Source organism: Zootoca vivipara, chromosome 16 (assembly GCF_963506605.1).
Source record: "Zootoca vivipara chromosome 16, rZooViv1.1, whole genome shotgun sequence".
Lineage (NCBI taxonomy): Eukaryota > Metazoa > Chordata > Lepidosauria > Squamata > Lacertidae > Zootoca > Zootoca vivipara.
The window spans coordinates 7627946-7652068 of record NC_083291.1 but is presented as its reverse complement, the minus strand read 5'-3'; the positions used below and the strand labels follow the sequence as shown (position 1 = coordinate 7652068).

The 24123-nt window shown below is 44.7% G+C and overlaps 1 protein-coding gene across 2 annotated transcripts in view; it reads left to right on the top strand.

The window, feature by feature from the left end:
- ERMP1 (endoplasmic reticulum metallopeptidase 1) overlaps window positions 1–24123 on the top strand; it is a 53596-nt gene that overhangs the window by 5189 nt on the left and 24284 nt on the right. For both annotated transcript variants that reach the window (XM_060268853.1, XM_060268851.1), the window contains exons 2-9: window positions 6847–7148; window positions 8411–8538; window positions 10412–10517; window positions 13445–13591; window positions 15444–15536; window positions 16167–16379; window positions 18969–19186; window positions 20877–21051. In XM_060268853.1, the coding sequence (XP_060124836.1) occupies window positions 6847–7148; window positions 8411–8538; window positions 10412–10517; window positions 13445–13591; window positions 15444–15536; window positions 16167–16379; window positions 18969–19186; window positions 20877–21051 (1382 nt within the window). The remainder of the gene's footprint in view (window positions 1–6846; window positions 7149–8410; window positions 8539–10411; window positions 10518–13444; window positions 13592–15443; window positions 15537–16166; window positions 16380–18968; window positions 19187–20876; window positions 21052–24123) is intronic.

The window sequence follows — 24123 nt, the reverse complement described above, 5'->3', positions numbered from 1 at the left end:
TTTATACCCCATCCTTCCCAGTCAAGGCTGGGCTCAGGGCGGCTAACCACAAAAATATCAAAACAAGCATAAAAGAAAGAATTAAATTAAAATACAGATTAAATACAGTATTAAAATTCAATTTTAAAATGGGAGTCGACAAGTGGATCCTCATTTAAATATCTGTAGGATAAAACCTTAGGGGAGGGTAAAACCGGGGTCAGACTGAGTCAGTCCAAAAGCCAAACGGAACAGCTCTGTCTTGCAGGCCCTACGAAAAGATGACAACTCCCGCTGGGCCCTAGTCTCCTGAGAGAGAGCGTTCCACCAGGTCGGGGCTAGTACTGAGTAGGCCCTGGTCCTGGTTGAGGCCAGTCTAACCACCTTGTGACTCGGGATCTCCAGTATGTTATTATTTGTGGACCTTAATGTCCTCTGCGGGGCATACCGGGAGAGGCAGTCCCGCAGGGAGTATCTCAGGTCCCAGGCTGTGTAGAGACGTAACAGGGCTCAGCTGCCTTGATCTTTGACAATCAGATGATGAATGCTCATCTCCTTGCCATTGGTTATTTCCATTGGTTATTCTACGTTGATTGGCCCCTGATCGGAACCCCTAGTGGTACTTTCAGGGTGGATAAAGGGCTGGTTTGAAATGTTAATTTGCTCGCACTTTGGATCGGCTGCTGGCCATGCTTCTACTCTTAGGGAGGCCGGGAACATCCTTTGGCTCTCAAGTTTCTTTGTGAGTATGAGTTTTAGTTAGTTATACTTTACCACGGTTTTATTTTCTGTTTGTAACTTTTCTGAGAACAACTTCAGATATGCAGATGACACCACCTTGATGGCAGAAAGTGAGGAGGAATTAAAGAACCTTTTAACAAGGGTGAAAGAGGAGAGCGCAAAATATGGTCTAAAGCTCAACATCAAAAAAACCAAGATCATGGCCACTTTTCCCATCACCTCCTGGCAAATAGAAATGGAGGCAGTGAGAGATTTTATTTTCTTGGGTTCCATGATCACTGCAGATGGTGACAGCAGTCACGAAGTAGAGACATCACCTTGCCGACAAAGGTCCGTATAGAGTGCCTGGCGTGCTATGGTCCATGGGGTCACGAAGAGTCGGACATGACTAAACGACTAAACAACAACAAATGGTTTTCCCAGTAGTGATGTATGGAAGTGAGAGCTGGACCATCAAGAAGGCTTGATGCTTTTGAATTATGGTGCTGGAGGAGACTCTTGAGAGTCCCATGGACTGCAAGAAGATCAAACCTATCCATTCTGAAGGAAATCAGCCCTGAGTGCTCCCTGGAAGGACAGATCGTGAAGCTGAGGCTCCAATACTTTGGCCACCTCATGAGAAGAGAAGAATCCTTGGAAAAGACCCTGATGTTGGGAAAGATTGAGGGCACTAGGAGAAGGGGACGACAGAGGACAAGATGGTTGGACAGTGTTCTCGAAGCTACGAACATGAGTTTGACCAAACTGCGGGAGGCAGTGCAAGACAGGAGTGCCTGGCGTGCTATGGTCCATGGGGTCACGAAGAGTCGGACACGACTAAACGACTAAACAACAACAACAATATCCCAACAAAACCTTCATCCCACAAAACACGAAGAGAAGGAAAACAAGCAACGAGTTAAACAGACGATGAAGGGGTCTTTACATTGTCATCTATAAATCTTTCCCTGGCTTTCATGGCCTTCATCACAAAAACCGCTACCGCATGGGTAATACGTGGGTTTGCATCAACCAACAAAAATTTTACCCTGATGTTGGGAAAGATTGAGGGCACTAGGAGAAGGGGACGACAGAGGACAAGATGGTTGGACAGTGTTCTCGAAGCTACGAACATGAGTCTGACCAAACTGCGGGAGGCAGTGGAAGACAGGAGTGCCTGGCGTGCAATGGTCCATGGGGTCACGAAGAGTCGGACGTGACTAGACAACAACAACAACAAAACCTTTCTGAGAACTGTGTAACCATTTTAGTTGTTCTTTCTTTTAATAAATCTTGAAAGGACTTTTGGCCTTCTCTTTTGTGTCTTTTGCCTGTGAAGCGAAACCAGTACCTGACTGCTCGACCCTACCTGTTGAATTTCTGCCTGCGCCATGGTAAAGTGGCTCAGGGCCATGCAAGCCTGGTAACAGCAGGAGTTGACTTCCTTGGACCCTGCTTTAAGGTTGCTCGGAAGTGGTGGCAGCTTTTGCCCTTTTGTGTATTTCTTGAAAAACAGTGCCCCCCCCTCCCTGTTTTCCCAGTTCTGTCTTGGATTAGAGGAACTGGTTAAGAGGGGCAGGGAGGGGCACTTCCACTACAGCAGGTAAATAAGTTTTACTTGGGGTATTTTGAGCCCCTTCATGTTGGAATAGAGTGAGGCAGAAATCACATTGTTATTGGCCACTGTGGGTAGTTTGTGGGCAGTTCCCTTTATAACCTGCTAATAAGCTTCCAAAAATAGAAAAAGCTGTTATGGGATAAAAACTGGCATGTGTTCCCACAAGGCTTGTAATTAATCAGAAATAAAAAACAAGGCTGAGAGAGCCAAGGGGATGATGTTGGGAGGATGCAATTGTAAGTGTATCTTGCTATTCCCAAAGCAGATTGCAAGCTGAAAGAAATGACAAAGTAGACAGCACACCTGATCACAATTAAATTTAATACCCCCCCCAAAAAAAAATCAAAATGGACACATAACTATAAAATAAACAACTTATATCAAATAAAGTAATATTCAATATTTGGTATTATAGCAGCGAGAGTTTTGATCGCAATAAATTGGAAGAACAAGAGCACACCAAACATAACAGATTGGCAAATTTTAATGAAGGAATATTAACAGCTAGCTAAAGTCACTGGAAAAATCAGAGGGCAAACAAAACAAAAAATAAAGGAGTGGAGGATTTTTGATGATTATATGACAATGAATAAAGCAACCAAATCCTGAAAGGAGACTAGATTTGAACCATGCTGAAATTTAAAAGAAGGGGATATAGAGGTGAAACTTGTGTGTGAAATAAGACGGATGTACATAAATTACACAGGATATGATTGGAAGACTGTACTTTTCGTGGTTTTGTATTTTATTTTTATTTTGTAACTTTTCTTTTCCTTTTTCCTTTTCCCCCCCACTTTATTTTTGAAAATGGAATTTTTCTTTTGTATACAACAACGAAATGTTCCAATGTTTATCCCTTTCCCCCCTTTGTATCTATGCCCTTTTTGTAAGGTTTTTAAAATTGAAATAAATAAAAAACATTTTTTAAAAAATTATTATAGTAAATAGTAAAGTTAAATATCAGCAGTTTACACTTAACAGTTTACAGTTTACACTTAACTGCTACGATAAAGAATTACTAAACGACATTAAAAATGACGAGCAATGCATAATATGGCACAAAACCACGTAAAAGGATCAAATTGAGAGAGAAGGGTACACAATTTATAATTTATTCTTTTTTAAAAAATAAAAATAATCCTGAACTGTTGCTGTCCAATCCAGTGCCTTATTTCTGTTATGGAAGGTATTTAGCTTAAACTTCTGTAGTTTCCTCGTTCAGAGCAAATCCAAAATATAGACACACAGTTCTGGAGCGTAGACAGAGTTTCAGCCGAACTGGCTTTTATTTATTTATTTATTTATTTCATTTAAAAATTATATTATTGCTTGGTTATACAGTAGAAGAAACCTCAAAGTGCTTTACAAAGGCTGCTTTTCAGTATCAATTCAGTAATACTTTAAATAAGGGAAAGCGTCCCAATTTGTATTTATAGGTTCTATGCTTCTGTTAACATTTTCGCGTTGGACCCGTGGAAATGAGTGTGACTATAAGGAACGTGGTATAGAAAAATAACTTTAAAATATTCTTATCCCTTCCTCGTCTCCCCAACTGCAACACTTTCCATTCCCTGAGTCAAATTTAGGAGAGCCATGTGCTAAAAGTCTGTATCACCTGTTGATATTGGCTTCAATACTCTTGAACCGCAAGTCACTCTGCGAATAAATATTTCAGATTCCTAGGTGTACTACGCTCACATTTCGGGTGACTTTTTGAAACCTGATTATTGAGTTTTAAAATTGAGCTAAGGAGAAAGCACCAAACTGCTTTCTAGTCCTTGCATTATTTAAATTTACCACGAGGGAGCTCCTTATCTTTTTCATCAAGTTTTAGGTAAAGTGAGCCTTTGAGGTCCTGTCCTGTTTGTTATTTTCTAATCTCCTCCTGTTTGATGCCGGGCTTCAGGAAACTTCCCTTTCCCCTTTTATGTCGTACACATGCAGCTCTTCGTGGTTTTTAGCAACAGATCTCCCTTTGCACCTCAAACCTAAACCAATTTATTTGGAACTGGATCATATTGATTTCAGGATAACACTTCCAAATGCATATGTATAGAATTGCAGCCTTTGGCAGCAATGCTTGTAAACTGCCCTAGTTTTAAGTCCTGCTGGTTTCAGCAGCACTTAAAGTATTTCAGTACGTTAAATATTTTGCAGTTTGGCTTGTACGACCTTGTGTGCCCTTCAAACATATGCAACATTTTATATGGTGGTGTCTGAAGCAAACATCTGAGAAACTGGTCTTAATGTATTTATGCATGTGTATTTGTTTTTGGCTTAAAATGTTTTAAGACGCTTTTGAGTTGCTATGGCCAAAAAGTGACCAATAAACATAAAAATAAATTTTTTTGATTAATATTCAGTTAATGCCCTGGGCATTAAATCAGGTGGTTAGGGTGTGTTGTGTATATGGAAAGATACACATGGTATATTTAATACAGAGTTGGACCTAGGTTACATTCTCAGTTAAGTATGAAACTCGCTGAGTGGGCTTGAGGTAGTCCATATTGGTGTGAGGATAAATAGAATAACCCCATGTCTATGGAAGATTGCCAGACTCCAGTGATCATGAAATATGAATGGTGTTGATTTTTAAAATCTCTGGGCATAATATTATTATTTTATTACATATTATTTTATAATATGTAAACATTGGGTGACATCCAAGTTTTGTGTGAGTCGATGTCCTCCTCCTCCTCCTCCTCCTCCTCCTCCTCCTCCTCCTCCTCCTCCTCCTCCTCCTCCTCCTCCTCTTCTTCTTCTTCTTCTTCTCCTCCTCCTCCTCCTCCTCCTCCTCCTCCTCCTCCTCCCCCCCCCAGAAACTTCTCCTGCAGCCACAAGATCTTCTCCATGGAGTTGACAGAGGAGATTCTGGTGGCTATGGGGTGGCCAAGGGAGAAAGAAGTGTGATGCAGCAGCTAAAAAAGCCAATGCAATTCTGGGCTGCATCAATAGGAGTATAGCATCTAGATCAAGGGAAGTAATAGTACCACTGTATTCCGCTCTGGTCAGACCTCACCTGGAATACTGTGTCCAGTTCTGGGCACCACAGTTCAAGAAGGATACTGACAAGCTGGAACGTGCCCAGAGGAGGGCAACCAAAATGGTCAAAGGCCTGGAAACAATGCCTTATGAGGAACGGCTTAGGGAGCTGGGTTTGTTTAGCCTGGAGAAGAGAAGGTTAAGCGGTGATATGATAGCCATGTTCAAATATATGAAAGGATGTCATACAGAAGAGGGTGAAAGGTTGTTTTCTGCTGCTCCAGAGAAGCAGACACAGAGCAATGGATTCAAACTACAAGAAAGAAGATTCCACCTAAACATTAGGAAGAACTTCCTGACAGTAAGAGCTGTTTGACAGTGGAACTTTATGCCAAGGAGTGTGGTGGAGTCTCCTTCTTTGGAGGTCTTTAAGCGGAGGCTTGACAGCCATCTGTCAGGAATGCTTTGATGGTGTTTCCTACTTGGCAGGGGGTTGGACTGGATGGCCCTTGTGGTCTCTTCCAACTCTATGATTCTATTTGCTCAGGCAGGAATCTGTTGCACATCATTTGGACATCACTAAGTGTCCCCTTTTGCACATTATTCAAATCAGTAATGTGCCCAGATTTGTACTGCTATTTAACATATTTCTAGCCTGTCTTTAGGGGTGCATGGAGACTAAGCTGCTGAACTGACATTTTGTTCTCTTTCTCTGGTTTCAGTGGAACGTTAAGCTCTGTTTGCCCTGTTCCCCTAATAAAGGGGTCAGCAACCTTTTCCAGCAGGGGGCCCGGTCCACTGTCCCTCATACCGTTCCTTTTTTGGGGGGAGGGGGAGGACCATATTGTGGAAAGAGAAAAAAAAGGAACGAATTCCAAGCCCCACAAATAACCCAGAGATACATTTTAAATAAAAGGACACATTCTACTCATGTAAAAACACTGGACCGTCTCATCCGTGGGTCGGATTTAGAAGGCGATTGGGCCGGATCCAGGCCCCGGGCCTTAGTTTGTCTACCCATGCCCTAATAGCATAAGGAATGTCATTGCAATTATGTCATTGTTCACACCAACAGATCTAGCTTTCTCTTCATTGGCTCGAAGGCCCGTTGGAGTAGCTGTTCTTTTGCAGCTGAGTTTGCATGCATTTGTGGGTTCTAAGCATAGCTGCCAAGTCTCCCGTATTCCCCGGGAAATCCCCGTTTTTCCAGCTGTTCCTAGCTGAAAAAACGGATTTTTTGGTTTCCCCCCGGTTTATTCTGGCGCCGCGGCCATTTTGGAACTGGGCGGAGCATGCTCAGAAACGACCTTTGATGCTGCTCTGCCCAGTTCCAAAATGGCTGCAGTGCGACTTCTGGCGCGGCGGCCTTTTGGAACTGGGCAGAGCAGCATCAAAAGTCACTTCTGAGCATGCTCCGCCCAGTTCCAAAATGGCGGCACCGCTACTTCTGGTCTGCTACTTCCGCCTGGTCCCTTATTTCTCCGACAGCAACTTGGCAGGTATGGTTCTAAGACATGCTTCTAATGCCCTATTATGGTCTCCTACAGGACTTACCTAGAAAACATTACTGCAATTGGACCCAGAGCAGTTGGAAGTCCGGAAAACGAAATCTTCACAGTCAACTACCTCTTGGAGCAAGTTAAAGCTATTGAAACTCAAAGCAGTCATGTGCACACCATCTCCGTCGATATACAGAGGCCCACGGGCACCTTCAGTATTGATTTTCTCGGAGGCTTCACCAGTTACTATGACAACATTACTAATGTCGTGGTCAAGCTAGAACCCAGGACCGGAGCGGAGCATTCTGTGCTCTCCAATTGCCACTTTGACTCTGTACCAAATACTGTCGGTAGGCACACCAGAAAAGTTTTGTATCATGGGGGCGGGGGCCTGCCACTTCGCAGGAAATTTGTGTTTCCCCCCCCTTTCTTTAAGAGGTGAACCCCAGCAAAGGCCCAGATCTTTCTGTTCATTGATTCCGGTGGAGGAATTTCCAAAAATTCTTCACTAATGCAATTTATTGAGCCAGCCTAAATATTTTATTTAAAGTTGTCTTATGACATGGGTGGTGCTGAGGGTTAAACCACATAGCCTAGGGCTTGCTGATCAGACGGTCGGCGGTTCGAATCCCCGCGACGGGGTGAGCTCCCGTTGCTCGGTCCCTGTTCCTGCCAACCTAGTAGTTCGAAAGCACGTCAAAGTGCAATTAGATAAATAGGTACCGCTACAGCGGGAAGGTAAACACCGTTTCCGTGTGCTGCTCTGGTTCGCCAGAAGTGGCTTAGTCATGCTGGCCACATGGAAGCTGTATGCTGGCTCCCTCGGCCAGTAAAACGAGATGAACGCCGCAACCCCAGAGACGGTCACGACTGGACCTAATGGTCAGGGGTCCCTTTACCTTTACCTTATGCTTTGTAAGTCTTAGTTGCTGGGTGCTTTGTAGACAGCGTCAGCTTCATCACACTGAGAATATTTTTCCCTTTCAAAAGTTTATATTAATGGGGTTAATTTGTATACATTCCCCCCACTTTTTCTGTTTCTGCAGAATGTGATTTAAAATTAGTTTTAATTTACTGGTTATCCAGCTTAACATTTTATAAAAGGCAAAAAACCTCTTACCTAAACGTAATTTTGCTAACAAGACTTAACTTGCCTACAAAGACTTATCCCACAAACTTTTCTGAATCTGGGTAATGAAATTTTTGCACAGTAGTTTTTTGTTTGTTTCTTTTTTGTTTTTGTTTTTATTAAAAAAAAACAATAGTTTTTATAAAACTATTAAAATGTCAAAGGCCATCCCGGCTCAGAACTCCCTTGATAATTTTGTGCCTGAACACCATCATTTTCCTTTTGCTTTTTGAAATGCTAGCGAAAGGAAGGACTGCGTCTGATTTTATGCCAAGCACTTTCAAACACTCACAATTGGCAAGGAGGGAGGAAATTCTTCGTTTCGTTTCCATAATCCTCTTAGGGTGTTTTCATGTAACAATACAAGGTTGAAAGAAAACCTTTTTAAGGCGTTTTACTCAAATGAGGTTTTTTTAAAAATTGTGCCGCAGTTGTGCATCAATGCACGTCAATTGATTGCGCTCTGCATATTTTCATTTTAAGGGGCCAGCGATGACGCCGTCAGCTGTTCTGTGATGCTTGAAATACTGCACACCCTTTGTAAATCACCCGAGCCCTTGCAGCATGCTGTCATATTCCTGTTTAATGGCGCAGAAGAGAGTGTCCTGCAGGTAAGGGTGGATTTATGAAACATTAACAAAACCAATGGCGTAGGCCTGTATCCAAACAAAACAACTGCATTGCTTTATAATACTGGTTTATATTTTGCATCTGAGGGTCTTCAAAGTGGATTAACTATGTGAATGAAAACAGTGAGATTGGCTCCCACCTGAAGCCAGTCAGTGAAAAGAATACAGGATGGCGTTAGCATCAAGGCATTTAAAAAGTTTTCAGAGGAGGGGCAGGAGAGGAAGCGGAGGAAGGACGAACGCAAGAGCTGCTTACGTTGGGCGCTGTCATGTTTAGGAGTAGCTCTGGTGTCATCTGCATACGGTTTGCACCACAAACCCCAAATCCTTTCCCAGCAGTTTCGTACAGAGCAGTGATGTCCAACCGGTCGACCGCATTCGACAGGTAGAGTCTCGGGCAATTGCGGGACCCTTATTGATTGCGGGAAGAAAAGTAAAGTATTTTGAATGTTTCCGCCCCCCTGCCCTCCTCGCCCTGTCCCTACATAGCGTCATAAGGTTGATCTTATGCATTCTGCTTCCGACGTCTGTTGGCTTTATTGTTTTGCGTGCATGTTAGCGATGCCTTTCCTCCCCTAAGGGAAGCTCAAAAACCATGGCGTGTCCCTTCCCTAAAAGAAGCTCAACAACTTTGGCCTCCCCCCCCCCTTTCAAAAAAAATCTCAACGACATTGGCCTCCCCCCCCCCCCACAAAGTTGATGAACTCTGGGCAATCCTCGCCTTCCACCCACCCACCCCACGCATGTAAATCCTCCCCACAATGACAATGGATAGATCACTGCCAGTTTTTTTATACTGGGAGTCAACTCTTGGGAGTTCGACGTGCCTGGTATAGAGCTTGAAAAGCTCAAGGACTATGGCACTGCGATCTTGAGGGAAGGCACTGTTTTGCTTGTTACTGTATGCTGTGGGTGACTTTTGGGCTGAAGAGCAGGATAAAATGCTTTAAGGAAATAAGTCTCCCAGTGCCACCTTTTGGATGCATAAACTGTATCCAGTAGCCCAAAAAACTACCGTGGTCAATGGTATTCAAAGTGGCTGAGAGTTGCAGCAGAACCAAAAGGGACACAGGTTTCCTGTCCAGTTCCCAGCGCTGACCACCCAACTAGGGCAACCAAAGCAGTTTCTGTCCCAAAACAAGGCTGAATTGAGGCAGATTGAAATGGATCCAGATATTGATGTTGTGCTTTAAAGGCTTGAGCATTCCTAGGACCCAGTTAGTAAAGGTAAAGGGATCCCTGACCATCAGGTCCAGTCGTGACCGACTCTGGGGTTGCAGCGCTCATCTCGCATTATTGGCCGAGGGAGCCGGCGTACAGCTTCCAGGTCATGTGGCCAGCATGACAAAGCCGCTTCTGGCGAACCAGAGCAGTGCACGGAAACGCCGTTTACCTTCCCGCTGTAGCGGTCCCTATTTATCTACTTGCACTTTGACGTGGTTTCAAACTGCTAGGTTGACAGGAGCTGGGACCGAGCAATGAGAGCAAATAGAACATTTTAAGTGCACATTATACAAATGTGACACTAAATGGCGATGGTGAGCTTATGGCAAATTCAAACTATTTTTCAAAACGCTTAAAAAAAAGCATTTTCAATGCAAGGCCAAAATTTTATGCCCCCCCCCAACTCTCTTGCTGCCTTCAAGAGGAAGCTCCAGCAGCCAGTCGGAAGCCGCAGAAGCCCCGTTGGACGTTTTCCAGTTTAACTTGTTCTGTGCTCTTGCGATAAGTCTTTCCTTGCCTCACAACACCGTCTCCTAAGGTTTTGTGAGAACCAGAATTGCTTTTGTGTGATGAGACGCTGGTTCAAATGTGTTGCCATGTTTGACGTCTGTTGTTTTTGCTTCTCATCAAGGCTAGTCATGGCTTCATTACTCAGCACCCCTGGGCTAAATCAGTTAGAGCATTTATTAATCTGGAGGCTGCTGGAGTAGGAGGGAAGGAACTTGTGTTTCAGACAGGTAAGAGGCTTAATCTCCCCTATCACATATCCCCTATCATGTTTTTTTTAAAAAAGAAAACAAATCAAAAACAAAACTCTTTGTTGTTTAGTTGTTTAGTCATGTCCGACTCTTCGTGACCCCATGAACCATAGCACGCCAGGCACTCCTGTCTTCCACCGCCTCCCACAGTTTGGTCAGACTCGTAGCTTTGGTCAGATCTCGTCCTCTGTCGTCCCCTTCTCCTAGTGCCCTCAATCTTTCCCAACATCAGGGTCTTTTCCAAGGATTCTTCTCTTCTCATGAGGTGGCCAAAGTATTGGAGCCTCAGCTTCAGGATCTGTCCTTCCAGTGAGCACTCAGGGCTGATTTCCTTCAGAATGGATAGGTTTGATCTTCTTTCAGTCCATGGGACTCTCAAGAGTCTCCTCCAGCACCATAACTCAAAAGCATCAATTCTTTGGCGATCAGCCTTCTTGATGGTCCAGCTCTCACTTCCATACATCACTACTGGGAAAACCATAGCTTTAACTATACGGACCTTTGTCGGCAAGGTGATGTCTCTGCTTTTTAAGATGCTGTCTAGGTTTGTCATTGCTTTTCTCCCAAGAAAAAAGAGAAAAACAAAACTCTACTCAAATACAACTGATGCAGAATCCATTGCTGTTATTATTATGTTTAAAATGTTATCATATAGTTGAACTTTCATCATGGCTCTGGCGAAAGCAAACAGATATAAAATTAAAGGTGGGGAAATCAGGGTTTTCCCCCCACAGTCAAAATAATTGCTGAATGAATTAGTTATCCTTGCTCTTAAGTCATCTGATCTGATATTCAGAGAAGGTTAATATTAAACCGTTCAGCCCCTTGATGTTCCAGCTAGCATTTAAACTGGTTTGGCAACTATCGATGTGCCAAAGTTTCTGTAGTAATTAAACGGGAACATGTTTGAAAAATCAGCAAAAGTGAATGAATTTCTTACATAAGGCCTGTGTAAACTGGCAGAAATCAAAGCTGGATCGAGACTCATCAAAGGAAGCGTTTCGGTTTAAAGTGTAAATTTAAACAGGGAAAACAGGTAGAGAAAAACCGGGACTCCACGTCGCCATCTGGTGGCACAATGTTATCTTGCACATACAACGCATAAAAATTGCTTTTTCTTTACCCATCTAATCTGCTTTTGGCCTGAAAAATCCCCCTCCCCCTTTCTGGTATAGCAGGAATCTACTCCTACATAGTAGATAAACCTGCAGTTGTAGTTTTGCTCTGCTTTGTGTATGCTTCTGCCTCGGGGTGATTACAAGAAGTTTAAGTATCTAAGGAGCAACCTCTGAACATGCTTAACTTTTTCTGAGTCTCACTAATAATCTCTGTATCTTTAACTGCAATTTCAAGTATTCTCTTCTCCTACATTATTACAAGAACAATGTAGAAGGCCTATTCACCAGTAGCAATCTGGTTTCCCTGTGTTCCACTTTGTTAATGTTTTAGCCCTGAGGTTAAGACATTGCTATTCTTGCAAACACTGACTCTAAGAATGACACCCATAGAATTCCAGACACTAGAAATGAGTTCATCTGTCCTCCTCTGCTATTGGATTGTTTTATATTGATGGAATTGTTTCTTTTGTTTGTTGAATGGATGTATGATTGCTGACTGAATATTGCTGTTTCTTTTTATTATTACTGTTTCAGCTGACCTTGTAAAGCTCTCTGGGGAAGGTTTTTATGGAGAGAGAGAGAGAGAAATAAATAGCCAATGTATCTAAACATTGCTCCCATGTTTTGGCACGAAACAAAGGAGCAAGTAGTTCGTTCAGAAGTACTTTTGCCTGTGTTTTTAGTTCCAGTATTGCTAAAGATGAATGCAAATATTCCTGAAATTTGGATTACAAGGGAACAATTTGAGCATCGATACAGTTCACAGTTGATGGCGGGTGCAGCTAAAAGGGTTCATTGCAGCCCCTTCCTCAAATACAGTAGGAGGGACCTGGAGCTCCCTTGGGAGGATATAAATTTAATAAAATAAAAATGAAAAATAAAATGTTTACGGAAGAGGCTGAGGTCCAGTGGAAGCTTCTATGCAATTCCCATCTCCATCTGTTCCCTACGGTCTCCCAACCCTCTGAAGCAGATTTTTTTGGAGGGAAGCACAAAGGGGCTGCAATGGGAAGCGGCAGTTGTTCGACCCTTCCTCGAGCTCAAAGGTGCCTGGATCCAGCACAAATGACTTCCTGTAAATCCAAATTTTGGGAATATTTGTATTTGCCTTTAGCTATACTGGAACTAAAAACACAGGTGTCATCGGCGCAGTTTCTTGCTCTGCATAATACCCCCACCTTACGGTTTCAACATTAAGATAAGTAAAGGAGGTCCATGTAGGAAAAGTTCCCTGTCCCAGCTTCTCATGAGCACCTGGCTGTGTCCTCTGAAGACCTTCTCTGGATCATCATCATTTATTATTATTCATGCCCTGCCCATCTTGCTGGGTTTCCCCAGCCACTCTGGCCAGCTCCCAACAGAATATTAAAAACACGACAAAACATTAAACATTAAAAACTTCTCTAAACAGGACTGCCTTCAGATGTCTTCTAAAAGTCAGATAGTTGTTTATTTCCTTGACATTCGAAGGGAGGGCGTTCCGCAGGGAGGGTGCCACCGCCGAGAAGGCCCTCTGCCTGGTTCCCTGTAACTTCACTTCTCGCATTGAGGGAGCCGCCAGAAGGCCCTCGGAGCTGGACCTCAGTGTCCGGGCAGAACGATGGGGGTGGAGACGCTCCTTTAGGAGCCTTCCTGAGCAATATGGGATTGAGAGGTCCAAGCAAATAAATGTAGCTATATGAGTCAAGCCTATGCCTTTGCAATAGGGCAAGCTACAGATAAAATACAGAGCGCAAATTTAAAACCGGGCAATTCTTCATTTTTGCAATTGTTTCCAAATTATTCCAGGACCTGAAAACCCCTGGCTGGTGCAAGCATATATCTCGGCTGCAAAACACCCTTTTGGTTGCGTTGTGGCTCAGGAAGTTTTCCAGAGTGGCATTATCCCCGCAGAAACAGATTTCCGCATTTACAGAGATTTCGGCAACGTTCCAGGTATGTTGCTTGACCGCTTGGTTGGGCCATTATTTCTGCTTCAATTGTGTGTGCAGGAGAACAAAGGAAAGAAGGTAGAAAAAGACGGTCCTCTTGTTTGAGCCACGCAAACAAAAACGTGATCTGGAGCGTTAGGGCGCAGGCTTAGCCATCCAGCGCTGGAAAGAATTCCAGGCATTTCTTTCCTGGGGCAATGTAACTAATGGCAAAGAGGCACAGGGTGCACAGATTTCGAAGCAACAGCAATAAACTGCAAATTGAAAGCACTTAGACCCTGGATTCTGTTCAAGGACAATCCAGACCTCCATCAGGGCAGTGGGAGGTGTGATTCTGTTCCAGAGCTGCTGCTGTGTCCACAGCCCTGTTGCTCACACTAACCCGGGTGGAAGGCAGGGAGACATCAGTCAAGTAATGACAGTGATAATAATAATAATTTTTATTTATACCCCACCCTCCCCAGCCAAGACCGGGCTCAGGCCGGCTAACACCGGATATAAAACAATTGATTAAAATACAGCTTAAAAACAAGATTAAATACAGCATTAAAATGCAGCCTCATTTCAATAGAAACTCAAATCAAAAACTGTTTTGGGAAGAAAATATCAGATCTTCACCAAGGCCAACTATCCAGACTGGTCCTACGTGGGCCAGAAAAAAGCCAGGGAAGTCTCCAAATATGAATTCCGTCACAGAAGGAAAAGGGAAAGAGGGGGAAGGGGGGTCAGGTTGGTTCCAGGCCAAAGGCCAGGCGGAACAACTCTGTCTTACAGGCCCTGCAGAATGAAATCAGATCCCGCAGGGCCCTGGTCTCAGGAGACAGAGCGTTCCACCAGGCCGGAGCCAATGTTGAAAAGGCCCTGGCTCTGGTTGAGGCTAATCTGACTTCCTTAGGGCCTGGGACCTTTAGGGTGTTGCTATTGTGGAGGTCTCGTGGACTTCTGCCATAAAATCTGGAGCTACTACGCCACTGGTTTAGCAAAGCAGTTTACATTTGCTCTGTGCAAAATACATGAAACAAACAGAACAAAAATCTCTGTTGGGCAATTTCCAGCTCGTGGATTAAAATATATCAAAATAAAGGCAAGGTGCTATTGCAGAAAACAGTTTCAGCTTGGTCATTAATGCTGCAAAACCATCAAAAAATAATAATGTTCAGTTCCTCCATGAGCATAGCAAATCTGCAGAGATAGGTTGGGAGTGAAGGTTAACTGAAGCTTAAGTAAATGCACTAGAAATGAGCATTGGCCCGCCCTGTATGGTACTAGACCTTTTTTTGGGGGGGGGAGACTTGCACAAAGAGGCTCATTTTGTCCCAAGTTGTTTCATTGGTTGCTTATTTTGTTATTGATCAGACACAGCAGGGAACTCTGACTTAATTCAGACGATGATCTCTGTCCTGGGCGTAGGAGAAATGCCGGGGATAGTCCAGAGGTCATGGGTGAACATTCAAATTTGCACTTGGGGAAGGAGATGGGTATATAAGCAATTCATTTCATTTTGTGGAAAGTTATTTGTTGTTGTTTAGTCATGTTTGACTCTTCGTGACCCCATGGACCCCAGAGCACGCTAGGCATTCCTGTCTTCCACTGCCTCCCGCAGTTTGGTCAGACTCATGTTGGTGGCTTCGGGAACACTGTCCAACCATCTCGTCCTCTGCTCTCCACTTCTCCTAGTGCCCTCCATCTTTCCCAACATCAGGGTCTTTTCCAGGGAGTCTTCTCTTCTCATGAGGTGGCCAAAGTTTTGGAGCCTCAGCTTCACGATCGTGAAGCTGGAAAGTTATTTGGTTTAGTTAAATAACACCTTGACTAGTTTTGAGTTTGATCACTTTACAATTAAATTATATCGACAGGGATAGACCTGGCTTTCATTGAAAATGGTTACATCTACCACACGAAGTACGACACGGCAGACCGAATTCTGACAGATTCTATTCAGAGAGCAGGTCGGTACTCGGAGTTTCTCTGGGATTTTATAGCAATGTAAATCAAAACATTGCTTTGCACGCTGGTTGTTACAACTCAAAGCCACAGGCGCACTTTAGTATTCCAAAGAAATCAAACTTGTGGGGAAGGAAAGCCAAAATAGAGTATCACTGGGGTGGGTGGGAATTAATTGGCTCTATAAATTGGGCGGCCTACACTACTTGGATTGTTTAATCAGTGAAGGCAATTTATAAATTTCACAAACTGATTTTATATACTTTTAGCTATCTTCTAGTTACGCCTTTATCTCCTTTCTTTTATCATTCTTGGCACTGACTTTCAATTGGAGAATTATTTTTTCCTTTTTGCCTTAGTTTTCTCTACATTTTAGAGAAAATATAGTGTTTCCATTTAAGAGTTTCAGTTTGTAATGTTCTTATAGTACTGAGAATGCCTGCATAAAGTCTACCGGTAGTTATAAGGTCACTTGCCTTTCCTTTGTTTTTACTTTATTTTGATCATAAAGCTCCAATTCCTGTTTTGTTTTGTGATGCCATGTGGAATTTTATGTGAAAACAATGTATTGGGGGGGGGCGGGGAGGGGAGAGAGACGAATTCTAAAAATATGCTCATATTTCCCCCCCCCAAAGGTGACAATATTTTGGGTGTGCTAAAGTACTTAGCGCAGTCGGACAAACTGGCCAGATCTCATGAATATCGACATGGAAATGTTGTCTTCTTTGATGTCTTTGGCATGTTCGTCATGTCCTACCCAGCTCGTGTCGGTTCCATTATGAACTATATCGTTACAGCAGTTGTGTTACTTTATCTGGGGAGAAAAACATTGCAGCTGAGAAAAAGAGGTAAGTCTCCTTCCATGTATGGCTTTCTGACAAAGCAGGACTGGTTATAATTCCGTTCATGAACAGACAAACTGGCCCCTTGCATAATTATAGCTTGGTCCCATACACACTCCACCCCCCCCTTCTGTCCTTGCAACAGTCTTCTGGGGTAGGTTAGACCAGGCATCCCCAAACTGCGGCCCTCCAGATGTTTTGGCCTACAACTCCCATGATCCCTAGCTAACAGGACCAGTGGTCAGGGATGATGGGAATTGTAGCCCAAAACATCTGGAGGGCCGAAGTTTGGGAATGCCTGGGTTAGACTAAGGTGGAATCTAGACACACGCAAAAATGTCGTGAAAATGCTTCTTTAAAAAAAGTTTTGGAAAATGTATGGAATTTGCCGTAGCTTGCCATCGCCATCTAGTGTCACATTTGTATACAGTGGTGCCTCGCTAGACGAAATTAATTCGTTCCACGGGTCAATTCGTGTAACGAATTTTTCATCTAGCGAGTCCCAGTTTCCCATAGGAATGCATCGACTTAATCAATGTGTTCCTATACGCTCTGGGGGACTGGCAGCGGCATGCAACGGGGCTTCGGAGAAGGTCTCCGAAGCCCTGTCCGATGCCGGCTGTGTGCAAGGCGGCGGGGGGAGAAGCTCTCTTCTCCCAGCCACCGCCTTGCCTGCCTCCCCCGACACGGAGCGCAACTTCGGAGGTCTCCAAAGTTGCGCTCCGTGCTAGTGGTGTGGGGCGAGAGGCAGCGGCGGGGGACGGCGCCGAATCACAGCAGGTGCTGCTTGCCCCCGTCTGTCTTCCCCGAGCCAAGGGGAAGACAGGCAGGGGCAGCCGCTGCACCGCCGCATTTCAGCTCCTTCCCCCCTGGCAAGGGAAGATTAGCTGTCAGCTTCCCGCGCTGACAGCTGATCTTCCTTTGCCGCTTTCTATGGCCGCGCTTCGTAAGACGAAGTGGCGGTCATAGAAAATTTTGTCATCTTACGAATGCCTCGCGCAACGCAAAACTCTTTTGTCTAGCAAGTTTTTCGTTGTGCGAGGCATTCGTAAAGCGAGGCACCACTGTATTGCACTTTGCAACCCTCTTAAAACATTTATTTGCAGCCGTATAGCTCAGTCCTAAGAGAAAGTGAGTATCCCAAGGTCACCTAGCATGCTTCATGGCTGAGTGGGGATTCAAACCCCTGGACTCCCATTTCCTAGGGCGATGCTGTAATCACTACCCCAAATTGGCTTTTAGTTTTTGTTGCTGCACTTAATGCATTTTACCAAGAAAGCTGCTAACAAGTTTTAAACTGCAGGAGGTGGAGAGCATGCACTAAAGAGAGAGCAGGGGAAGCGTGTTGGCCTCATTTGAAAAGGAAGCCAAGACACCTTGGCTGAGATCCAGTTGTAGAGTTGGAAGGGATCCCAATGGTCATCTAGTCCAACCCCCTGCATTGCAGGAATCTCAGGTAGATCATACATGACAGATGGCCATCCAATCTCTGCTTAGAAACCTCCAAAGAAGGAGAGTCCATCACCTCTTGTGGGAGTCTGTTCCACTGTCAAACAGCTCTTACTGTCAGAAAGTTCTTCCTGCTGTTGAGTTGGAATCTCATTTCTTGTAACTTGAAGCCATTGGTTCAGGTCCCACCCTCTGGAGCATTGTGGTTTTTGCATTTTTAAGAAAGTAAAGGACCCCCTGGATGGTTAAGTCCAGTCAAAGTCGACTATGGGGTTGTGGCGCTCATCTTGCTTTCAGGCCAAGGGAGCTGGCGTTTGTCCACAGACAGCTTTTCCGGGTCATGTGGCCAGCATGACTAAACCGCTTCTGGCACAATGGAACAAACACCGTGACGGAAACCAGAGTGCCCGGAATCGCTGTTTACCTTCCCGCCACAGCAGTGCCTATTTATTTATTTGCACTGGCGTCCCAGAAAAAGCTGGGACAGAGCAATGGGAGCTCATCCCATTGCGGGGATTCGAACCGCCGACCTTCCAATTGGCAAGCCCAAGAGCCTCAGTGGTTTAGACCACAGCGCCACCCGTGTCTCTGAGGTTTTTGCATAGCACACACACACTCACACCATGATTTGCAATATATTACCAAGTCAAAAATATGAAACTGATATCACAATACAGTGGAACCTTGGGTTGTGAACATGATCCGTGTGGGGGGCACGTTCGCAACCCGCAGTGCTGCGTCTGCGCACGCGCATGACGCAATTTGGCTCTTCTGTGCATGCGCAAAGCGCAATTTAGTGCTTGTGCGCATGCGCAAGCGCCGAAACCCAGAAATAACCCGTTCTGGTACTTCCGGGTTCGGAAGTAGAGATTGGAGAGATCAGTCTTTCCGGGTTCGGTTGCAATACATGACCATGCGGTACATGGTTCCATACATGACTGTATGGAAGAGGGGATGTGTTTGTTTTCTCCTGCTCTGGACAAAGAATAGCAAAAAGGTGAGGCCTGGCCATTTACCACCCAGTTCTGAAAAGAGAGGTATCATTGTTCTTTTGGTTAGGTGTGTCTAGTCTGGATCCTGTAGCCTTAGCAGTTCCAGCTAGAAGAAATGTATTGATCCGGGCTTCATGTCTTTATCTTCCCACAGTGAGTTACCTGAAGGAACTTGCCATCGCCTTTGGCTTCTCAGTTCTCAGTTGGCTTGCTGTCTTGATTGGCGTCCTTCTCATAGCTGTCTTAATCTCTCTTCTTGGACGCTCCCTTTTTTGGTACACCCATTTCTACGCCTCCGTTTTTCTGTATGGAACTGCAGCCGTGGCTAAACTAATTCTCTTGCATACGTTAGCCAAGACATTCTATTACAAAGTAAGTGTGGCATGCAAAATATTAGGGACTTCCTCTAATTATAAACATATAGGCCTAAATCCAGCTCAGAGTTAGGCGAACTTAATCCCATCATAGCTGCCAAGTCTCCCGTATTCCCCAGGAAACCCCCGTTTTTCCAGCTGTTCCCAGTTTATTCTGGCGCGGTGGCCATTTTGGAACTGGGCGGAGCATGCTCAGAAGCGACTTTTGATGCTGCTCTGCCCAGTTCCAAAATGGCTGCAGCGTGACCTCTGGTGCGGTGGCCATTTTGGAACTGGGCAGAGCAGCATCAAAAGTCACTTCTGAGCATGCTCCGCCCAGTTCCAAAATGGCGGCAGCGCTACTTCCGGTCTGCTACTTCCGGTCCGATCCCTTATTTTTCAGGCAGGAACTTGGCAGGTATGAATCCCATTGAAACATGAGTTTGACCAAACTGCGGGAGGCAGTGGAAGACAGGAATGCCTGGCGTGCTCTGGTCCATGGGGTCACGATGAGTCGGACACGACTAAACGACAACAAATCCCGTTGAAACCAATGGATTTAAGCCTGCCTAACTGTGTGTTGGATTTAGTCACAAGACTGTCTCATTCTGACTTAGTCTGATGGTCTGTCTGATCCATTATTTCCCACCGACTGGCAGCAGCTCCGCGGGATCTTTGGCAGTCGTCATTCCCATCACCTGCTACCTGTTCCTTTTAACTGAGGATTCTGCATGTGCTGCTCTGCTGGGCTGTGCCCCTTCCGTTAAACTGGCCACAGATGCAAAACTCGTAGCTTAATTTTGTCGACTGTGCCCTTGATTGCTTTCTCCTCCAGGTTGCAAGATCCGGGAGCCTAGTTCCTTCCTCTCTCCCCCTACACAGATTCAGCAATCGGCCGAATAATGGTTGACCCCAAACTATGCTGCCTCTTGCGGGTGGGTGGGGGTGAGAGAAGCTGCAGGCAGTGCCTTGGCAGGAGAAGCTCTGTGCTTCAGGCACCATTCATTCTGAAGCGGGGGAGTAAATCTAATTATGCCGTTCCAGTCTGGCTGCGTTGGGTAATGTATTAAATGAATTAGAGCCTGTTACTGTTAATAGAATAGCAACACTCTGGCAATAAGCATTGTGCAAAAATAAATAAAGACGTTATAAATTGCAACAAATAGGCCGTGCTCTTCATCCCCCTAGCTCAGGAATTCAAGCTTTATATTGGTGATGTCCGGGGGGGGGGGCAGCAGTTTTAATCGCACTCCTTCGATTTTACATTAGCACAAGCATGTTGGCTTGCTAGATGGAACAGTCCCGTCCCCCCCTTTCGTCCCCTTGCATGCTGATCCGGGAGTTCTCCTGACCGCCCCCCCCCCCAAAAAGATTTTTTTGAGTATGTGTCAGAAAAAATAGTGTTTTGCAAGTGGACGTCCTTGAACAAGGCTTCTGCTGCTGAGACCGGTGAATCCTGCCCTGTGTAACACAGTACATTTCTCTTGGCTGTACTCTAAGTACAAACATTAAGAGAAACACAGAGATGGTTATCCACCTACCTGAGAACAAGCTCCTTTGAACATGGTGGGACTTGACTTTTAAGCAAATATGCACAGAACTGCTCTGCCAGTCTGCGTCTTAAGAAGCTTGGAACGTTTGCTGTTTTACATAATGCACAGACATTTCAACCTGCCTCTTTTTTTTGTCTGCTTGTTTTGTTTCCCCAGAATACAAGCGAACAGTTCCTGGGAGAGCTCTTCTTTGACGTTCCAGTTGTTTTTTGGTCCATTATGTTGGCTTTGCTTACTTACCTAGGACATTCCTCAGCATTTGTCAGCGCAATATGGATTGTGTTTCCTCTGCTCACAAAATTAATGACCTATAAGGAACTGAAAGAAAAAGGTATGGTGTATGTTACCTCTGAGACTTGCCTTTGAGAGTTCTTGTAAGGATTGCAAAAAGATAATATTTGTGAAGAACTTTAGGGTGTTCCTATATAAATTATTATGACTTTCTGTGGCAGAAATTCTAGTGGAAATGTTCACAGCTGGGGAATAGTAGTTGTAGTAGTAATAATTATACCCCACCCATCTGGCTGAGTCACCCCAGACACTCCGGGTGGCTTCCAACACACAAAAACACAATAAAACATTAAACATTAATAGCAACAATCTGATGCAATTTTTGAAAAAGTCACAATAACTTTAAAATAAACTACTTGTATGTTAATGTGAAGGATGTATATAAGCCTTTTTTACATACTTGTGTGATTTTTTAAAACAATATTTAATAAAGAATATCTAAAAAGATAAATAATAATAAAATAATAAAATAAACAACTTATATCAAATGAAGCAATATTCAACAATCCATTTGAATCTAATAGTAAACGGTAAAATTACATGCATATTTGCATGTATATCCCCAGAAGCCTGGGGTGGCGGACTTCATTCTCCAAAACCCTAAAATGCATTTTATATAGTTGACTTTTTATTTCTATTATTTGAATATCGTATTGTTGTTTTATTGCCATGGCCGATGGCTGACGCAAATAAAGATTCATTCATTCCTTCTTCCCCTCTCCATGTGATCTTCACAACAGCACTGTGTGTGGTAGGTTAGACTTCTAAAAGTTTTTCTCTGGCCCAAGGTCACCCTGTGAGTTTTATAACCAGGTGGAGAGTTGAGTGCCTGGCCAGGGTGAAAAAGAAGGAGAAGTGCTTTTCTCTTCTCTCTCTCTTTTTGTTAATGTGGAAAATGTGAGGCAGCTGAGGGGCCACCTCACCTCAGTGGATCCCAGGCTCTCTGCCATAGCAGAGCCCCTCCACCTTGTAGACCAGGCATCCCCAAACTGCGGCCCTCCAGATGTTTTGGCCTACAACTCCCATGACCCCTAGCTAACAGGACCAGTGGTCAGGGAAGATGGGAATTGTAGTCCAAAACATCTGGAGGGCCGAAGTCTGGGGATGCCTGTTGTAGACTATTGCCTTCATGCCAGCCTCTTGCCCCCATGCGCTGTTCAGAATCTGCTGGGCTGACAAGCCGTTCTTCTTGGAGCTTTTTTTTGCAAAACTCCCACCTGCCATTGCCAACCTGTACCTGGCATTCGCATCAAACAAAGTGTACGGTTTAGACTGTACAAAAATTGCGATGCCACCCACCTTTTCATCTTTATTTCATCACATTAATGCTTGCTTTCACTTGATGAAAGCATAGTCTCTCCAATAGTCTCTTGTTCCTCCTCTTATGTGAACCGATCCTGTTCTGCAAACTTAGCCCAAATTGGGTTTGTTTTGTTTTTTAAGCGCTCTGATAATTGGCATTGCTGGGAAATCTCTTCCTCCCTGCTCCTTGTTTAGAATTGTGTTGACTCAAAAATAATAGATAGGCTCTTGCTTAAAACTACAGTCGTACCTTGGAAGTCGAACAGAATCCGTTCCAGAAGTCTGTTTGACTTCCAAAACGTTCGGAAACCAAAGCACAGCTTCTGATTGGCTGCAGGAAGCTCCTGCAGCCAATCGGAAGCCCCGTTGGACGTTTGGCTTCCAAAAAGAGTTCGCAAACCGGAACAGTCACTTCCAGGTTTGCGGCGTTCGGGAGTCAAAATGTTCGAGAATGAAGCTGTTCGGAAACTAAAGTACGACTGTACTTTAATACTTTCTTTTGTGCAGTACTTTCTTTTGTGACTCTTTCAGATAATGGAATCTGGGTTGTAACATAGCAAATGTCAAGAGGAGGATTTCAGTGTAGCACTGAGCTAAAGTCCCTCAGCAGTGGAACAGAGGAAGCTGCTTGCTACCGAGTCAGGCCTTTGGTGCATCTACCTTCACATTGTCCTACACTGTCTGGCAGCAGCTCTCCAGGAGTTGAGGCAGAAGTCTCTCCCAGATGCTCTACCGCTGAGCTATGGCCATCCCATATGTACTAACTGCACTAGAGAAATGGCTTGTGCAAGATCAGGTGCAGGAAGCCAGTACAGTTGATGCTCGGGTTGTGAACGTGATCCGTTGCACGTTTGCAACCTTCATCTGCATGCGCAGGTTGCGCTTCTGCGCATGCGCAAAGCGCAATTCTAAACATGCGCAAAGCGTGATGTAAGAAGGAAGGCTTATAGGGAACAACCCCCCCCTCTCATCAGGTCGAGTTCCTCGCCAAGCAGTAAGTCAAGCGCAGGATCAGATTACAAGAGCCAGAAAACAGAAAGGGAGAACCAAGGCTCTGACAGCATCAGAGAGCCTTTGCTCCAAGGGTGGGAGGGAGAGCAGTGGAAGAAGGACCAGCAGACAGTCAGCAGGAAGGCCATCCCCCCCCCCCATGCCAGAATTGAGGCGAACGGCTCCCCATCGGAGCAGGGGGAGGTGCTTCGGAGTTCCCAGGCTGTTATGTTGGGCACGAAACAGAAAGCAGACATTGCGAGATTCTGACTCAGACTGAGGCAGACATGTTTTATGGACACTTTGCACTGTAAATAATATGCAGCAATAAAAACATCTGAAAGACAAGCAGATATGGAGGGTCGTTACTCAAGTATAGCTACAACAACCTCTGACACACGATTTAGTGCTTCTGTGCATGCGCATGCACCGAAGCCCGGAAGTAACCCGTTCCGGTACTTCCAGGTTCGGCGCGGAGCAAAAGACGCCACCTGAAGCGGCTGTAACCCGAGGTATGACTGTACGTACCTCGCAGCTGGTTTCACAACCAGTTGCGTGTACTCCTGATAGTTTCAGTTGCCCAACCAATTATGCCGCCAGCTTCCCAACAAGCATCTGCCAGTACAGCTTGTTGTACACACAATTATCTGCAGATTCACTTAGGCAGACATAAATAATTATGCCCAAAACCTCGCAATCTACTCCGCAGATTCAGACACCCAAAGAGCCGGAGTTTGCCTGCTTCCTTACTTGGTGGCCGGTGGCAGCCATTTTCGGACCAAAACCACAGAGAAGGGGAGGCGGGGAGCAAGACTGGGTG